The 19,681-nt window shown below is 37.5% G+C and overlaps 1 protein-coding gene across 3 annotated transcripts; it reads right to left on the bottom strand.

The window, feature by feature from the left end:
* Nucleotides 1–4,557: 4,557 nt before the first annotated feature.
* RRM2 (ribonucleotide reductase regulatory subunit M2) lies at nt 4,558–15,494 on the bottom strand. 3 transcript variants are annotated; one of them, XM_044660951.1, is made up of 10 exons: nt 15,296–15,494; nt 14,720–14,794; nt 14,172–14,318; nt 13,381–13,497; nt 12,905–13,038; nt 10,546–10,640; nt 9,639–9,772; nt 5,507–5,611; nt 5,294–5,407; nt 4,558–5,200 (listed from the first exon to the last, which is right to left on the bottom strand). In XM_044660951.1, exons 1-10 carry the CDS (start codon nt 15,392–15,394, stop codon nt 5,048–5,050), a joined length of 1,173 nt encoding a protein of 390 aa, XP_044516886.1. In that variant the 5' UTR covers nt 15,395–15,494; the 3' UTR covers nt 4,558–5,047. The 3 variants fall into 3 exon arrangements, with proteins under 3 accessions (XP_044516886.1, XP_044516884.1, XP_044516885.1); XM_044660949.1 differs by having other exon boundaries at nt 14,172–14,302; nt 14,713–14,794; nt 15,296–15,480; XM_044660950.1 differs by having other exon boundaries at nt 14,172–14,302; nt 14,716–14,794; nt 15,296–15,480.
* Nucleotides 15,495–19,681: the final 4,187 nt, after the last annotated feature.

The raw sequence follows: 19,681 nt of genomic DNA, 5'->3' as shown, positions 1-19,681 counted from the left end.
GGGGGGGGGGGGGGGGGGGGGGGGGTTGAAGGGGAAAGGTGGAGCATGAATCATGTAACCATGTTAAAAATGAATATTAATAAATGTTAAAAAAAAAAAAAAGAATTCTATTTCATCTTTTGTTAATCTGGGTAGTTTATATTTTTGTTAAGTATTCATCGATTTTATTTAGATTGTTAGATTTATTGGCATAACTGAACAGAATAACTTCCAATAATTGCTTAACTTTTTTCTTGTTTATTTCTTGGTTAGATTTATCTACTTTTGAGAGGGGACGTAACATTTTACTATTTCTTCCTATAATTAATTTAACTTTTCCTTTTTTAATCTGGATGATATACCATTTGGTACATGTTTAATATTAATATTGTTTCATTGTCTGTGGTGCCTTTTATCATTTCCTTCCTTTTCTTGATCAATTTTTACTTTTGCTCTGAGATTGCTATTTCTTTTTTTACTTAAGCTACAGCAGTTGTTTCTGTTCAAAATTCTTATTTTTACTGTGTGTGTGTGTCTGTCCCTGTTTTAAGTGTTTCTTGTCAAAAGCATGTTGTGTGATTCTGGTTTTTAATCCACTCTGCTATCCTTTTCCATTTTATGAGTGAATTTACCACATTCACAGTTATGATTTCTAATTGTGCTTCCTTCCACCTTATTTTCATCCTATTAACTCTTCACTCTCTCCTTTTAGCCATTCCTGCTCACAGATGTTTTGTGTTCAATGACCACCTCCTCCAAAATTTATTAGGCACTAACTATATGCCTGAATAACTGGTGGACTGATTGATTGACTGAAGTTGAGAGAAGTCAACAAATAGTTATCCAGACCAAAGTACTGTGGCCAATGTACTGCTTTATAGCACACAAAAATGCTTTGCCCAGGTGAGCCTTTTGGCAAATGACAAGAATTCTAAAGCTTGGTGCCACAGTGTATTTTATCCAGTTTGAAGATAACAGGAGAAATAAATTTGAATGCCCCAGAGTTAGTCATGAATGGAGATCATTTCTTTTTTAAAGTGGCTTTCATGAGGGTCATGTCACCAAGGAATCAAAAACAGTTCCCTGCTTTGGAAGTCAGGCATACTGAGCTGCCAATACCACCCTACTGGTGTCAAGACCTTGTGAGTCATGTCAAAAGAACAGCCAAGCAACATGGGATGCCTTATCAGGATGGAAAAAGACAAGACTCCCTGATCTTCTGCACTGACACTCTACATTACTCATATTCTCCAGGGAGGAAGTAGCAGGTGACAAGACACACAATCTCTTGACAGACCTCACTGACACAGTGAAGGGGTTTGTTTGCACCTGGAGTATCTCACACACACAGGATTAATATGAATTTTTTTGAGAGTACATAGATCCTAAGAGTGTGGAGACAGAGAAATCACTCACGTTTCTAAAATGATTTCAAGGATTCAAAGCATTTCCCTTTTTATGGACGAGTTCCCTTGGCCTCAGTTTCCTATCAATTAAATTAGGGAATAGTGGAATCTGTAAGGTCCCAGTCCTTAGACATTCATGATTACACAGCTATTAAGTGGCATTGCTCATATTAGAACTCAGACCTTCTGAGATGTAGCTTAGGGACCCTTCTCCTGTACCACCCACTCCACAAACATGTTAATATTAAAAATATTTTGTGTTGACATGCAAGTCCCAAATAGGAGCCTTTGATTAAAAATTTGATTAAAAGGTAAAAGTCAAAGTTTGACCTAAAATGAAAAGCCCAGGCCCCTGACCCAGGAAGGATCCTAAATTTAGATTACTCCAAGGTGCTTTCCAGTTCTGAATTCTATATATGGTAACATAAATTTAATGGAAGAGGTAGAACAAAGGTACCAAGTCTGTATGCAAATGATGAACTCTTCTAGAACTTAAGAAGTTTTCAATGTTAGTAGGATCTATCCTATTATCTTTATTTATACAGTACATCTAATGAAATAGGACACAAATACAGTATTTAAGGTCTGATCAAGACCAAAGTAGGTGAAAATGTTTGAGTTCAGAAACATCTTTGGATATAATCAGATCAAGCAAATTACTTGAATTAGTCTCCTGGTACAGTGGACCTGGCGCAAAACGGAAATGGGGAAATATCCAAAATCCAGTCTCTCTTCATGCTATCATTTTGTAGCATTACTGCTACAAAAATATTACCTAAAATAACTCCTCAAGCACCAATGCAAATACAGAAAGAATTAAGACTAGGTGTAAAGTTGAAGGGTATAGTCAAGGTTCTAAGATTTCAGATTTAATCAAATTACCTAGCATTAACCAGATCTCTATATAAGCCAGAGTTTCAGTGCCCATAAAGGGTTTTCCTTAAAAAGAGAAAACAAATGACGACTGATATTTGATTTGATAGAAATTGATATACCTAGATGCTTAATTTAAATTTTACATCCTTTGTATGAACCATGTAAATGTTACTAGTTACTATTTATGTTTATAGATGTGATCTGCCACTTAGAAAATAACTTGCTATTCCCTAACAAACTCCAGTTCCTTTCCATCCCCTTAAAGATAAGGAAGTCAGAGATGGGAAGGACTTTAATAACAAGTGATTTACCAAAACATATCTAGCCAACTTTGCTAAGACCTAGGCAGGACCAATTGACAAAGAATCTTGATTTAGAGGCCAATTTTCCTAATGGAAAGAGAGGAAAGGAAGCACAGCCCATGAGAACTAAACTGAAGTACTAGGGTGACACAATAGATAGCACTGAGCTTGGGAGACAAAGATCTGACTTTGTTCCCCATCCTCTACACTTACTGTTGTATGATTCTGGGCAAATCATTTAACCTCTATACTTCAGTTTCTGCATCTGTAAAATAGGGATGAGTACCTATCTTCAGGGATTTAATGTCTGTAAAATACTAAAAAAATTCTAGGGGGCAGCTGGGTAGCTCAGTGGAGTGAGAGTCAGGCCTAGAGACAGGAGGTCCTAGGTTCAAACCCAGCCTCAGCCACTTCCCAGCTGTGTGACCCTGGGCAAGTCACTTGACCCTCATTGCCCACCCTTACCAATCTTCCACTTATGAGACAATACACCAAAGTACAAGGGTTAAAAAAAAAAAAATTCTAGTCACTACTTCTAGAAAACATATGGCTCAATGATTAGCATTTGAGTGATTCAGCAAACTCAGGGTGCTCCGTCCTCAGCAATTGCTCACTTTATATCATTTACCAGATTATTGCCCTCTCCTCAGAGAAACTGCCCTTTCAACCCTCTGCTTGGGTCACAGTACACTGGGGATTTCTGCCCTCACCCTCAAGCATTCACCTCCAGTGTCCACTCCAGCTACCTGCCATACAAAATACCAAACCATATCCTAGTCACCCCATGTATAACATTTAATATTCCCATCCCCTCTCCTGGCAATCTAGACCCAACAGTTGTCAAATCTGCTATCCAACCCTGTGCACTTATAGATTTTACAATAATTCTATAAATGTTACAGACTAACTTCTTCACTCTCACAAATTTAAACTACCCAAATTCTAAATGTGGTACATTACCTTTACCCTATCAATTTTTTTTTAATGATCTTCTGTCTTAAAACCAATATCAAGTATCAGTTCCATGGCAGGAAAGCAGTGAGGGCTAAGCAATGGAGGTCAAATGTCTTGCCCAGGATGACACAGCTGGGAAGCTGTCAAGAGTCCAGATTTGAGCCAGGACCTCCTGTCTCCCAGTCTGACTCTATCCATTGAGTCGCCTAGCTGCCCCATAGCCTATCAATTTTAGAAGCAAGTTTGTTTTTTCTTATTCTAGCTAGAAAATATTTAACTTTAACAATATTAATTTGGGCTCCATCATTTGTGAGCCTAGATGTTTCAATTCTTATTCTTTTTAGTAGTCAATTAGCTAAGTATAGAAAATTAAGCACATTAAGGACAGTCTAGATTTTATGTTAAGATATATACATTTCTATATCACACACCCAATTGATCTTTGGACATTTGTCTCCTCACTTAGATGGAGGTTGTCAAGGTCCTTCTTAGCTAGATGTTAGAATCGCAAAGTCTTCAAATCACTCAACACCTTTTTAATTTGATACTGAATTTTAAGCATTTTATATTTGGCAACTAACTGGGCTATTCTTAACACTAAATTAAAGAGAAGGCAACTGAACTTGCAACAATTTCCAGGAGGAAATTTCCCTTATGTGCCAAGTTTATTACTCCTTAGTTTCTCCTATGAGAAGTGCCATCCACTGGTAAAATCCTCAGATGCCTAACTAGGAAATAGGGTGATCCTGGGTTCTTGAAGTATATTGCAATGGAATAAATTGTAGATGCTACAAAATTAGAAAGGCATAAGCAATTATCTGTTTTCCAAGAACTTGCCTAAATTCTGAAAGGCTCTTCATCTCATTGGCCATTAAGATGAAGATTTTTTACAACCACAGTGACTCCCATAGGGTGATTATAATCTTGTGTCTCACGAAGAACAGCCACAAGTAAAATCACACATCCTTTATGTGGCCATAACCTGAAGCAATGACAATAACTCGGATTTCCACTTTTCAACAGTACAAATGTGTTTTTTTTATTTTTATGTAAAGTGCCAGCTTTATGTACAAACTATTTAAAAAAGAATAAAGTAAACTTTTTAAAACTTGCTTTGCAGCAAGCAGTGAGGCCTGCCATTTTCCAACTATGGATGGAACTGCCTAGAAACCAAGGGTTCAATCTTGTTGCATTAAACTAGCATAAGGGAGTCTTCCCCATTCTAAAGCCAAATAGGCTAAGACATTAAAGCTACAGAAAGACATCTAAAATCAGTCTCCTTGCAAAAGCATTAACACTTTCATTTTCAGATCTTTCACAAAAATCTGAGTAGCTTATGTCAAGTACCAGGGCACCCCAAGCAACACCACTTGCAACTTTAAACAAGATTTTCTGAGGTAGCTACACAACAGTCTCAAATGCCAATAACGGCCATTTCTTAGTACAGTCATTTTACTGTGTAGCATTAAAAGTTTCAGATTTTCCTGGTGGGGCAAAAAAAAGTCAAATCACTGCAAGTCTTCAGTTCATCTAGAAGTCTGCATCCAAGGTAAAAGAATTCTCAGTTGGACTTGACATCACTCCCATTCTCTGATATTCTCCTACTCTCTTCTCAAAGAAGTTAGTTTTCCCTTCCAATGAGATATTCTCCATAAAATCAAATGGATTTTCTGCTCTAAAAATCTGAAAGAGACAAAATTCAAATCAATACAAATTCAGAACAACCTTCTTTGTGTACTATATTTAGCACTACAAAAAGACTATTTAAAATGTTACCTTGCTAAAACCTAGTTCCAACATAAGTCTGTCTGCTACAAATTCAATGTATTGCTTCATTAAAGTGCAATTCATTCCAATCAACTTTACAGGCAAAGCTTCAGTCAAGAACTCCTATAGAGAAAAAACAAAATTTGTGAATTTTTTAAGAGCTATAACCTAAAAAAATTTAGTTTGAAACGAAAGAAAAAAAAAAAAGGTGTTATTACCCACCTGTTCTATTCTAACAGCATTGACGATAATTTCTTTTACTTTTTCCTCTGAAGGCTTGTGCACCAGGTGTTTGAACATTAAGCAGGCAAAATCACAATGTAAGCCCTAGAAGAACATTTAAAGAGATATTAATGAAAATAATCATTAAGTCAGCAAATTTTTCTTTCTGTTAAGATTTAGGGTACAAAAATTATTTTATTGCCTTTGTTGTATTCTACTTAAGTGCATTTCCACAGAAGTCTACTTTGATATCTCCACAGGGTATGGACTTGCCTCTGGGTGGGTCCTCTGGTAGTCCCAGTAGAGAACAAGTTTTGGGAGTGTCTACACAATACTGGAAATGTTTTGAGTATATATAGGTCTCATAACGGACCATCTACTTTCTGACCAACCCAGCTAATTCTAAAAGCATTCATCATTAATATGAAATTAATTCTTTGGCCAAAGAAAGAAACACATGAAACAAATCAAAATAAAGTGGCTCAGTTCTCCATGGTTACCTTTTGCTTTTGCAGAAGCAACAGCAAAATGGATTAACAGGCTAAGGCTGCTAAAAACCAGTGTTTTTATTATAGGTTATTAACATTAACTATTGGTAAGTACTCTGACGTATGAGATTCTAATTTGCTAACCAAGTAGACTTAACCACAGGGAGAAATAAACTATAACAGATATTCTCGCTTTAAATGAAATAAGGTAGGGAAGTTGCAATTTAAGAAAATGATTCCCTTTAGAGAAACAAAGAAATTGGAAGAGTTGGCTTCATGGAACACTGGGCCAACTCAATGCAATATTCATGAAAACCTTAAAAAGACTATATACATATAAACATACACATATATGTATGTAAAACTGGTTGTATCAATAGCTCATGATAACTTTAAGATCATCATAAAACTAATAATGCTTATGTACCAATAACTGGCATAAAGGACAAGGTAGGAAAATTTCTATAAAAACATTTTAGTTTCATCATAAAGCTGATCTTGATAAGGCCTCCTCAAATTAAAAACCAATATATTGTTTAATACTCAGTAACTTTGATGAAAATGTGGACATGAAAGCAGATGGTGAAAAGGACTCAGGATCAGGCTAGGTTTGATCAAAAAAAGCTTCAAACCTTTACTTTGTGAGAATCAGGAAGCATTTGCTGGACATGTCCACATTCAAACTCAGTTTTTCTCACTAATGGTGAAATTTCTCACTACTTTTTACTACTAATTACTAGCTACTAAAATGGATGTCATTTCTAAATTGTCTTTATTCTTAAAATTTTGGATTAAAAAATTAAATTCATACTAAATTACAATGGCTTGTGATTAATATGCTTTTTAACTTGACTAAACAAAGGGGAAAACAGGAAATGGAAAGGGGGAGACACAAGATATCACCATTACCTAAGAAAATATAACCAATGTAATACATTCACAAAGCAAAAGAAAACTTTAAATTGCCCCAGCCAACAAACACCCCCAAGCAGAGCTTCAGTAGCCAAAGACAACACTAGTTTAAAATTAAGAGACTGGTTTTCAGTCAAACTATACACAAAGGAAAAAATCAAGCGCCTCTCATCCAATGATACACACTTTTGATGGATAACAAATAACATAGATAATAAACTCAATCTAGACCTGAATGAGAAAAGAGAAAGCTAAAGGCACTGGGGAGGAAACTATGATTTGCTTTAGTGACCTTTTTCTGAAATAAAAATCACATATTTTGAACATCAAGTCTTCCAGAGTTGCTATACAACTGAGTATCATTAAATGCCACAATTTCAGAATAATCAAAATCAGTCATGTTTCTGGATATGAAACTCAAAAGAGATCTTTGGACAAAACCCAATCCCCTTTTAGGCTGTAAACTCTTTTAACAGCAGGGACTGGTTATTGAGGGATTGTTTTCTTTGGGGGAGAATGGTTCTTTTTACATTTTCAAATGTAGTGCTTGACATATGGTAGGTACTTAATGTTTGCCTCTTGTTAGGTGCAGAGGGGTGAGATGACTTGCTTAAAGTCACAGGTTATAAGTAGCAGAGCTGGAGTTTAGATCTCTGCCTGGCAAATCCAGGGCTCTTTTCTTGGATACCTATTGCCTCTAATCAAGGGGCAAATGCTTGTCCCTTGCTCAAGGTTATGTTCAGAGGTAGAGGTAGGTTTTGAGCCCAGGCCCTTTGATTCCAAGTTGAGTGTTCTTTCTGCTAAAAATATTAAATAGATGACCATAAAATGAAGGGGAGAAGAGTCTTATACTTAGAAGTTAATTAAGGAATAGCCTCTGTGTGTGTGTGTTTTTTTCCTGGATCCAGGTTTATTGTTGTAAGAAATTCCCACCACCACTACGATTTATAACTCTTCGTTTTCTAGTCTTAGAACAGGACACTGAAAAATTAAGTGACTTTCTCAGGGTAATGTATTATCCATCTTATTACAGAGCTCCCCACCTCTTCCCCCCAGTGATGAGAAACACTTTAGGGGTATTAACATGAGTTCCACAAATGCCTTTCTCCCCACTGTAGTAGGTGGACAACAGCATCATTCAGAAGCTCATGTTGATTTTCAAGGCCTAGAAAACTGACCTAAAGATGTTATAACAATATTTCACTCATTTAATAAATACAAAGATTGCATATTTAAGGAGAGTAAGATTTTTTTCACATTTCTTACAAACTAAGCAAAATGAAAAGTCGTCACATTTATTTAACTACTCCTAGAGCTCTATCCTTGACTACCAAAAAAAATTATACAAGTTTAAGAGTTGCATCAAAACAACACACCTTGCAGATGCTGGGTAGCTCAGTGGATTGAAAATCAGGCCTAGAGATAGGAGGTCCTAGGTTCAAATCTGGCCTCAGACACTTCCTTGCTGTGTGACCCTAACCCACATTGCCTAGCCCTTACTGCTCTTCTGCATAGTAGGCACTCAATAAATGCTTGCTTGTTATTGTTATCAGATATACATACTTAGTATCAATTCTAAAACAGAAGGTATGAGTTAAAAAAAAATAGTTTGACCTCACCCACTGAAAGTTCATATAGAGCAACAATTTCTCATGGATTTAGGGTCACAGCTGTGGTACTGGGAAAAAAAGATCACTTAAAACCTAATCATCTTACTTAATATCTCATCATTCAATTCAAGAAGCATTCTAAAGGGTACCTAGGTGGTTCAGTGGAATGAGAACCAGGGATAGAGATGGGAAGTCTAGGGTTCAAATTTGACCCCAGACACTTCCTAGCTATGTGACCCTGAGCAACCCCCAGTTACCTACTTAGTATCAATTCTAAGAGAAGATAAGGGTTTGGTTTTTTTAAAAGAAAAAAGTTGCATCCTACCATTATGTCCAATAAATCTAAATGCATTCATTAGATATACTAGGACTAATCAAGGATATGTTAACCATTCAATAACAATGAAAAGAAAATTCCTCAAGAATTTGTAGCTATTATCAAGTTCAACATTCTTTAAATTGGGAACTTGGATTAGCAGAGGGAAAAAAAGTCACATTGTAGCCCGTCAATTCAATTCAGCAAGCATTTATTGAGTATCTATTATGTGTAAGGAATTCCATGAGCATCTTAACTATGTAATCTGAATTTAAGCAGCCACATTGATTAGCTCCTAACTGTTCAATAGGTGTATTGCTTTTTAATGTTTTAACAACAAAAACAAAAAAGAATTTTAAACACTGAATGAACCCTGACCCTTTCTCCTTCCCTACCAATAATTTACATTGTACCATTAGTGTCAAAATAAAAGACTGCTTCTGTATAGAATTCTAAGATCCACTAGATTTGGGGTAATTATTCCAAAAAGTCAGAACTTGCTGATATTATATTCATTCACTCAGAGTAAAAGAGTAGTATTGAAGGAAGGCCATGTGGTATGGTAGAGGACTAACTCTGGAGGAATCAGAAGCCCTGGCTTCAGATCCTGCCTCTCACTTTCTACTTCAGATGAGCTTGAGCAAGTCACAACTTCCCTTGGCCTCTAGAGAATGAGTTTGGACTGGATGGTCTTCCATCCTTTCAGAGCTCTATATCTGTGATCCTACCACTCTCCAAGAATTTAACTTAACCCCATCAAATTTATAATACATGTTGAATTATCCATAATTTGTTTATACATTTACCTCATCTCTGCTAATAAGTTCATTTGAAAAAGTTAATCCAGGCATTAAACCTCGTTTCTTGAGCCAGAATATGGATGCAAAAGAGCCAGAAAAGAAGATTCCTTCAACTGCTGCAAAAGCTACAACACGTTCACCTGTTTAAAAAAAGGTAAATTAAGGTTTCCATTAATATCTAATGAATCTAAATCTTAAGCAAAACAAGATCTAAAAAGAAATCCTTTGTCCCTTTTTTGCATGTGGATCAAGATTTTAAGAATCATGAAGAGGCTCAAATTTGGACTCAGATTTTTCCTAGCTGTGTGACCCTGGGGAAGTCACTTAATTCCCACTGCCTAGCTCTTACCATTCTTCTGCCTTGGAAGCAATACATTGTATTGATTCTAAGGTGGAAGGTAAGGTGTTTTTTTTTTTAATTAAAAAATTTAAAAAGAATCATGAGGATTATCTGTATCATTTAAACAGGAAATACTATCTAGTCAAGATAACAATTCAACATAAACTGGCACATTAAAATTAGAATAAAAATTTGATGAAAACATAAAAATAGTGATAAGTTAACAGCTCCTGAAACTACAAACACGTCACATTTTCAAGCAGCTAAGGATGATGGAAAGTCTAGCTTCCAAGGGCCAAGGCACCTACCACAATAACAGCTGTTTCATCACTGAAATCTAGACAAAAAAACCCTAACATGACTTAGTAGACTAAAATGGGAACTGTGCCTAGCAGTTATGAAATTCTAACTCAAATCAACATGGCTTTTGTTCAGTCATTATATGCCTCAGTTTTGCCATTTACAACAAAGTATTAGAATTATACAAGAATTACATTATATAAGAATTTCTGAATTCATACAGTTAAAAAAAAATGCTCTATGTAATTTTCTAAGTTCCCCAAACTTATTTACCGTATGTTGCTTCTTTGTCCCCAATCCATCGTAAGGCCCAGTCAGCTTTCTTTTTAACACAAGGTAGTGTTTCAATGGCATTGAAGAGAAATTCCCTAGGGAATATGCATAAAATTAGCAAATTAAGCTTTTTTTTCAAATTACAAGCTTTGAGTAAGAGGGACAAATGGCATTGACTTCACAAATGATAATGTAAACATTAATATGCTAAGATAGCAATAGTATCAGCTAGCATTTATATAAGACTTTGAAGGTTTGCAAAGCATATTACCTTATTTTGTTCATACACTAATCCTGTAATATTTATAAAGCAATTAGCAGCATCTGACACATGGTAGGCATTCTCTTGTTATTTAGATAAGGAGACAGAGATTGTCCAGAGTCATATAGTGTCTGAAGCTGGATTTGAACTTAGGTCTTAATTTCAGCTTTAGCCACTATCCTACCTGCCTGCCTCCAGCTAAGAGAGACAAGGAAAAAGTATACTATAGTGGATAGTGAACTGTCCATTTGAAGCTGATAATACCTGGGTTCAAGGTCTGGCTCTGATATATACATATATATTACTTATGTGATCCTATATATGTCACAACTTCTTAGGCTTCTAGACAACTCTTAAGACTTTTAAATTACAAAAAAAAGGTGCCCACCTGAATTGGGAGTATATCTTCCACTGGGAGATTCTCTATACAAATAAAATCACAGATCCAGTCCCTAATTCTACTGAGAGGCAAAGTGGCAGCTGACAAGAGTAGTCTCAGAGTTGAATAGCTGTGTGAACCTTTTCTCAGTGCCTTTGCAAAGGCTGTATTATCTTATCTGAAGCCAATTCACATTTTAAAAGCAGATCATCTAAGCCCAAAAGCTTTCATAGGCCCTTGCTTCTTATTCTCAGATCCCTGAAAATCAATTTAGCCATAAAGTTTACTCATCCATAATTCTCAAACTAGCATTTTGAGAACAAAACACAGAACTTAAATCACAACTTTTAAAGAGCTTGCCTCCATGCAGAAATAAAATATGCCCAGGATTATACAGCAAGTATCTGAAGGAAGATTTGAACCTAAGTCCAGTGTCCTATCTTCCACCAGGTTGTAGAAAATAGAAATCATGAAAGAAAAGATAACCATCTCCTTCAACTGAGCTCTACTATTTTTATAAATAAAAAATACTATTCCCTCAAGCTCCCAAATATCATTTCTTAAACTACCCTTGGCTTTTTCTTCCTTTGCAATATCCTTTGCCATTGTCCTTTTCTATCTTCCCCTGCCACCTTAGTTCAGACCCCCATATGCTATGGTAAAAAGAACTTTGGAACACTTAAATCAAAACCAGCTTCCCCCTTTACTTTGACCTAAGACATGTAACAACCCCTCTGCATTTCAATTTCTTGACCTGTAAAATCAGAACATTTACTCAATTTCACAGGTCTTGTGAGGATCTAAAATAAAATGACATATGAAAAATTATTTGAACTATTTTACTAGCCTTCTTATCCCTTAATCTTTCCCTAGTCTTATTCAACCTATATCCCCACCAAGTTCTATGTTCTTTCAGGAAGATCTAAGTTTAAACTTTTAATTTTCATTAAATGTACTCAATTACTCAGCGGTAACTTGACATGTATTCACTCTCCAGTCAAAGCATACTTCATTTTCTTAATTCCATGTTGTTTTTTTCCTGTATGACCACATCTCCTACCTTTAAAATACAGCCTAATTGCTACCTTTCCTGCTTGCTCATCAGAAGTAGTCTTGGTCTTTTTAGCTCCTATAAGTACTTTACTGTGTAATTTTCTAGTAGTGTGTCTGTGTGTACAGAATAACATAGGATATATATATGACCTTCTCTGATTATAAACCCTTTGAAGGCAGAAAGCACATAGTATTCATTTATCTCTCATACAGTGCCATCTTTCAAATAATATTTATAATTTTTTTAATTTGATGAAGAAATGACTGAACTAGTAATCAGGAGATTTAAATCTCAGCTCTGCCATGAACTAGGCATTACCTTAAGGAAATTACTGTTTCATTTATAAAATGAGAAAAGTTGGACTATTTATAGACTAGATTTTCTTTAAGATCCCTTTAATCTCTAAAAGAGTGATTGAACCTGTTTTTAAATAGATATCTAATAAAAGCAAATACAGAAAAGAAACATATTTGGCCTTTTGCTCTATCTCTCATAATGTAGAACTAATGAGCTTTTGCATATATTATTAATTCCTAGGCATCTGCTCATTCCAGTTTAAAATATTAAAATCCTTATGTTTGTCCAAACATTTAAATACAATTAGTGACATTGTTAAGTCCTAAAAACCAAATACACATATAGAACAGAGGTAGTAAATACCAACCTTTCTTTGGGGTCCTTAATATATGTGTCAATAAGGAGACTATACATTTCAGAATGTATGTTTTCCATTGCAATTTGGAAGCCATAGAAGCAGCGGGCTTCTGTTACCTGTACTTCTTGGCTAAACCGCTCCACCTAGTGGAGAAACAAAGATTAAACATCAAACAAGCTGCAACCTATCCAGATATTAACTTGATTATTTGACTTCCAGTTACTTGAGTCATGGGATCAAGATGAGATTCCAGGGCTCTTATTTTGGCTAGATAAATGCAATCAGTGTTAAAGTCCAAAGGCACCTAAATGAGTTAAGGCCCAAACCCACCTCAATCAAAAATGCTCACAGATTGCATATAGAAAATATTTTACCCATCTTTATTCTACTTTGTAAGGAAATTAGGACAATATGCCCAAAATTGATAAGGTCTTTCTACTATCGATTTTTTTTAAGCTGAGACTCGATGCTTCCCATAAACTTACCAAATTTTCATTTACTATGCCATCACTTGCTGCGAAGAAAGCTAACACATGAGATATGAAGTATTTCTCCTCAGACTTCAAAGTTTCCCAGTGCTGAATATCCTTAGAAAGATCCACCTAAAGTTCAAAAACTTATTTTCAGCATAAAAAGAACTTAAGCTTCCCTTAGGGAAATCAGTAAGATTTTTTTTCCTGAGATGCATATTAGTTATAACACCTAACATCCATTCACATGAGAGCATGCCTTATCACCTCCTATTATATTGCAGACTCCATAAGACCAGAGTAGGGGGATGGGGAATGCCTAGATTTGTGATTTCATAAATGTAGGGGGCCTGGCTGGTGTGGCAACTCACTCCAAAGACCAAGATCAGGGTCCCTCTCTTGTCATTTATAAAGAAATGCCAGAAGGGCTGATGGGTTAAGTAATTTGCTTTCCAGTTACACAGTTTTTCAGGGGCAGGACTAGAACCCAAACTTCCTGCCTCAATCCTAGTCTTCTACCATGCCATAGTCAAATTCAACATATTTTCTAGGTAACTCTTAAGGACTTTCAGGGCCACTGGTAAGTTTAAATAAGACCATCCCTACCCCAAAGAAATCTAAAACACTAATAGAAAAAAATTCCCCAATAGCTATAATGGGATATAATGAATGCAAGTTCACTTCTAAAAATGAAGTTGAAGAGATCCTTTTTCTAATACAGAGCTACTGAAATGTAAGTTAAAGCTTAAAGGGTACTTTCTAACAATTCTGACAACCAGCTTCTGCAGGTTCTAAGAAAGTCTCACCTCCTCAGCTGTCCAGAAGGAGGCCTCTGCTTTCTTATACATGTGCCAAATGTCATGGTACTCAATGGGGAAGATGACAAAGCGCCTAGGATTCTCCCTCAGGAGTGGTTCATCTTCCTTGCTTGGGTGGGCTGGCCCATTTTTTACCTGGACAAGCAGGTTAAAATAAAGTAAAGTCTCATGAAAAAGCTTCCATAGGAAGGAAAAGAGATGAAAAAAAGGCCAGTAAGGGAAAAAGAGGAGGGAAGGATGGAAGGAGGTAGGGGGAAATTTGAATGGGGATAAGGCAGAATAGAGGGAGGGAGCATCGAGGCGGGAAAAGAGAGGAAGGAGAAAAGAGGCGGGGAAGGTAAGAAGGTGGGGCTGCAAGGGCAGCAGGGATAGGGTGAAGAGGAAACAGCTGCTCAGACAAAGAGGCATTTGGCGCCAAGACCAAATTCCACCGGCTTCAGTTTCTACACACCCCACACCCTTCCCTTCCCGCAGAGCTGCTTCTCCCCACTCTCCCCAACCCCCACCTTATCTTGCAGCAGCCAAGGACAACTCACCGGCTCCGTGGGCTCCTGAAAAATCTTTCTCGCCGCCTTACTGGCCAGAATTCGAGTGCTATTCAGGGACGGAGGCTGGAAAAGAAGCAAGCATAAGCGAGCCCCGTGAGCAAGGGGTGAAGGAAGGATGGGGTGACTGGCCCTGCCTCCACCTCTAGCTTCGGCCCTGTTCCTTCACTTTCCCTTCTCTTAGGCCTTGGGGCCCTCCAGGACAGGTCTGTCTTTATGCAGAAGCTCATATTGCATGCATACAAACTGAGCTGAACCCATACTTAATTCAATAAGCAACTATTAAGCGCCTACTATATGCCAGAGGCCTTGTGCTAAGTGCTAGGGAAACAAGAAAGGGCAAAGGCAGTCCCTGAACTCCAGGTGTTCACATTCACCCCCCCCCTCCACTCACTACCGGGTTCTCCTAGACAGACACACACACACACTCCGTTCATTCCATAAACATTTGTTAAGGGCCTAGGGTGTGCCGGGAACTGTGCTAAGGATACCAAAAAACAGGCAGAAGAGTCCTTGGTCCTAAGGAGCTCACACACACGCCACTGGCGCGCCACACTACTCACGCACCGTGTTCTCCTTATCTGTAAGCTGGAGTGCCTTTAGGGGGGAAAGGTGAAGTTGCTGCTGGTCGGTGACAGGGGACAGCGGGGTGCGAGAGGACAGCATGGCGGCAGCGGGAAGGCGGACTAGGTGAGGCGCTAGCAGGCAGCAGCAGGAGAAGAGTGGACAGAGGAAGCTGGAGAGACGTCCGCTCTGACAGGTACGAGCTGAAGCATTCAAAGCGGCCAACCTACCCCTCGGACCGGCTTTATATCCTCTTCGAACTTGGCGCCATATCCCCTCGCACACCAATCAACGGAGGAGGGTTGACCCGTTCGCCGTCCTCTCATTGGCGCTAGGGCTGACGTAGTCCCACCCCCTCTAGATACCATTGGTGGAAGAGTCGCGCGGGAGATTCGAGAGTCAAACGGGGCCGCGCGCGCTTTCCCGAGTCTTTGGACTGACCTGGAGAACTTCCTGCTACGCATCTCAGCGGCCCAGGGACCGACCGACGTCAGAGATGCCGGGGCATTTAATTGTACCCAAGAACTGCCAGGCTGCAAGGAACCCAACCCTGAAAATCGCAGCCTTCTTTGGGCGGAGACCAATGTCCTCCAACAATCCAAGTGACCTGTGCCCCTTTCTACCTCCATATACTGGCAATAAAAGTCTAAACTATATTAGGATTTCCTGGTAAGTAATGACGGGAGGGAAAAGAATAAAAGACAGATTTTTTTTTTCTCCAAAAGTAACATCTAAAAATTCAGGTGGTCCTTGCGTATGTCTGGAGAAACTTCCGTTTCCGATTGAGGAATTTTCCGTGAATTGCAGTTGCAGAATAAAGCAATAGGGCGGCCATCAGTTAGGAAATAGTCAACTTTTTAAACACATTATTGAAGAATTGTAAATCTGAATCCTGAGGACTAGGATTAGAAACCTCTGGGATCATCTTTACTTTCTGCATGGCCTGAAGCAAGTTACTCTCTCTTTCTAAATTAATCCTGTTTTTTTTTTATGTATCACGAACCAGTAAAGTGGAAGGGGATCATTTCTAAATTCCCGCCAGGTTCCAAATCCTATTCATCTGCTGCTTGTACAAGCACTCCACCCCCACCCCCACCCCCTTTCAAAGCTTTTCTCCTTATATCCAGTCTTGTTAAAGTTACAAACGATTTCTCTAAGAAACTTCTGAAAATGCCAGTAAACCCCTGCCAAGTGATAGGGAATAAGAAAATAATGCTGAAATTATTTTACAGTCATCGTCATCTTGCCTAGAACCCTTGGGATGCCCTTGAATTTAATACTTGCAAATCCACAAAATTCAAATTAGTCGTGGAAATCTAGAGCAGGGAAAGTTGGATTTCTACTTTATTCCCCTTAGATTCATAGAATTAGAGTCGGAAAGGAATTACTTCACCCATCTTCTACCCTTATATTTCTCTGAAATAAATCAGTAGATGCAGTTTGAAAATGTAATGTCTATTGTATTTGTCAGACTAAAGTTGCCTTTTGAATTGTATACTCCAGTCTTCATTCATACTAAAGAAGAAAAAACAGATTCATTGCATTATTTGAACCCGGGAAAAGCTCTTGATAATTCCTGAGAATTGTTAAAATTATTATTCTTAATGCATTTAATAGAGTCCCATTCAAGAAGTGATACAAAATAGACTGCAATTTGTATTTTTTTCCCCTCCTACCAAGACAAAGGGCGTGGTGGGAAGGGAAGGAAAGGCATACTTGGTTTTTTCGAGTGGTTTTTATGATTCATAGAACAGTCAGTACATTTTTACTTTGCAAGCTAAAAAACCCTAGTCAGGAGAAGAATAAAATAGAAGCCAAAACTATAAGAAACTCCAAATACGAAAGAAAAAATAGATAAAAACTAATTTAACCGAAAGACTTCACTAGAACAAGCATTCTCAGCATTGTAGAAGGTCTTCACCTCTTGACCTAGAAATAGTTGGTTGTTTTCTTTGTTTTGTTTGGTTTTTTAACTACTCCTCAGATAACATCTTTTAAAGAACCACCTTCCCCAAGGCCTATAAACTGTCCTAATTATAAAACTGAGCTATAGAAATCTTTCTCCCCTCTTTTGATTATGGAAAGGAGAATGTCAGGATAAAATCAAAGAATCTAATGGAATTAAAGAGATCAGACTAGAAACATTGATAAAAGCATTGAAGCTGACTCTTGCTCTCCCTTCTCCCACCCCCTTTAAAAAAAATTCTCCACTTATGTTTTATGTAGCCATTGTATACTCCAAACCACTTAATCTGTAGAATCACCCTATTTTATTTTAACATGTATAATATATATATAGTTTATCTTGTTTAGAAAACCATTTATACTTACACATTTTATCCTCACAACAATCATTATTATCCTCATATTTCAGATTAAGAAATTAAAGTTCTGAGAAGTTGAATGAATCATTCAAAGTCACTAGAATCAACAAATCCCAAGGGCAGATGTAGAACCCTTAGGTTCTTCAATCTTCCTTTCTAGTCTCATTCCATTAGCCTAATAATTCAACATTCTGTCTCCATCCATTCCCCACTTCCTAATCTTGGCTCTGTGAAGATTGGTAAACCCTTCTCCAGTCTTTAATGCTGAGACCATTGGTTCCCTCTAGCTCAGGGGTTGGCAACCTTTTTGGCCATGAGAGCCATAAATACCACATTTTTAAAAATGTAATTTCATGAGAGCCGTACAGTGCTCACAGTGCGGGCTCCTGTTACAGCGCCTGAAAAAAAATTGACTTTATGGCTCCTGCAGAAAGAGCCATATCTGGACCTCAAGAGAGCCAGATATGGCTAGAGAGCCATACATTGCCGACCCCTACTCTAGCTAATGGGTAATAATAGTGTTTTCTTCAGCAGCATATATACTAATAGGTAATAATAATAGCTAATATTTATATAAAGCTTATTATGTGCCATCTCATTCAATTCTCACAACAACCCTAGTAGGTAGGTATTATTATTCCCATTTGACAAATGAAGAAACTGAGTCAGGCAGAAGTTAAGTGGCTTGTCCAAGATCACACAGCTAAGACATGTCTGAGGCCAGATTTTAAATCAGGTCTTCCAGACTCTAAGCCAGCTACCTAGTGACCCCTATATCATATCCCCACCCAGTGTATAACATATATTGTCCAATTATAATCTTAATGTATCCATCTCAAAACATTATTTTTGAGCATACTTATTGTATCACTTTTCCCTCCAGTGGAATACAAATTCCTTAGGGGCTTTCATTTTTTTATGTTTATATGCCTAGAACTTAGCACAGTTACTGACACATAGTAGGCACTCTACTCAATATTTATTAAATCATTCAAAGATGAAATATGACTACTGCCCTCAAACTTATAAACTTTCCCTTAGGAAATTGATTTTTTAAATTTGCACAGTAACCACCTCTGTTAGACAGGTTCAGAAGAAAGAGGTTAGGAAAAGTTTCTCTCAAGCTCCTGTTATTCATCACCAACAATTTTCTGGACAATTCATTGTTTATGAACCATGAAAATCTGGAACTCACCTTGGAAAATATGAGACTCCTTATCTTACTCCTTCCCTAAATTTGCTCCTCCCTTTAACTTCCAGATTTCTATTAAAAGTGCCCCAATGTTTTCAATCACCGAGATTCACAACCACCAAATTATTCCCAACTCTTCCCATTTCCTCATCTCCTATTTCCAGTTGCCAAATCTTGATACTTTTTCTTAATCATCCCTCATATCCTTCTATCCCCCAACTCACCTAGTTGGTAAATCTGGCTCAAGTACCTCTAGAAGACATAGTTGCTGTTGTTGTTTAGTGTTTTTTCAGCTAGGTCTGACTCTGTGACCCTATTTGAGATTTTCTTGGCACAAATACTAGAATACTTTGCCATTTCCTTCTCCAGCTTTTTTTGCAGATGAGGAAACTAAAGTAAACAAGGTTAAGTGATTTGCCCATGGTCACATGGGTCTTGAGTTCCAATTATAAAATTATATGTATATAAAATTATAATCTTAGTTGCATAGGGCACTGAGAGGTTAAGTGACTTGGCTGGGGGCACACAACTCTCTAATGAACCTAGGATTTTCTGGCTCCAAAGTCAACTTTATCCACTAGGCCACAATGCATCAATGATTTCATTATATACATATATATGTAAATTAAATAAATTTAAATGGTGAGAAACTAAACAATGGGGGCTAGAGTATGGGGAGAAACAAAATTAGGAAGGGGAGAGTAGTGTGCCAAGTATAGATAGGGACATGATTTTGAAGTCAGGAAGGGAAGGATAAGACCTGAAGAGGATAGCTTAGGCCCCTTCGCAAAATGGAAGCTCCAGTGAGAACTCACCAGTAGGAACAAGGGAATGGAAGGGCTTATAAAAAGTTATTGTAGGAGTAAATGCATA

The sequence above is a fragment of the Gracilinanus agilis genome, chromosome 2 (assembly GCF_016433145.1).
Source record: "Gracilinanus agilis isolate LMUSP501 chromosome 2, AgileGrace, whole genome shotgun sequence".
In the NCBI taxonomy this organism is placed as follows: Eukaryota; Metazoa; Chordata; class Mammalia; order Didelphimorphia; family Didelphidae; genus Gracilinanus; species Gracilinanus agilis.
The sequence above is the reverse complement of the archived record's forward strand: the minus strand, read 5'-3'. Positions and strand labels throughout refer to the sequence as shown.

Coding starts and splice junctions, on each gene's coding strand:
- RRM2 (XM_044660951.1), bottom strand. CDS start 15,394: ATGCTGTCCTCTCGCACCCCGCTGTCCCCTGTCACCGACCAGCAGCAA. Junction 13,498..14,171: donor CCTTCTGGACAGCTGAGGAG/GTGAGACTTTCT, acceptor TTTGAACTTTAG/GTGGATCTTTCTAAGGATAT. Junction 13,039..13,380: donor GCATAGTAAATGAAAATTTG/GTAAGTTTATGG, acceptor TTTCTCCACTAG/GTGGAGCGGTTTAGCCAAGA.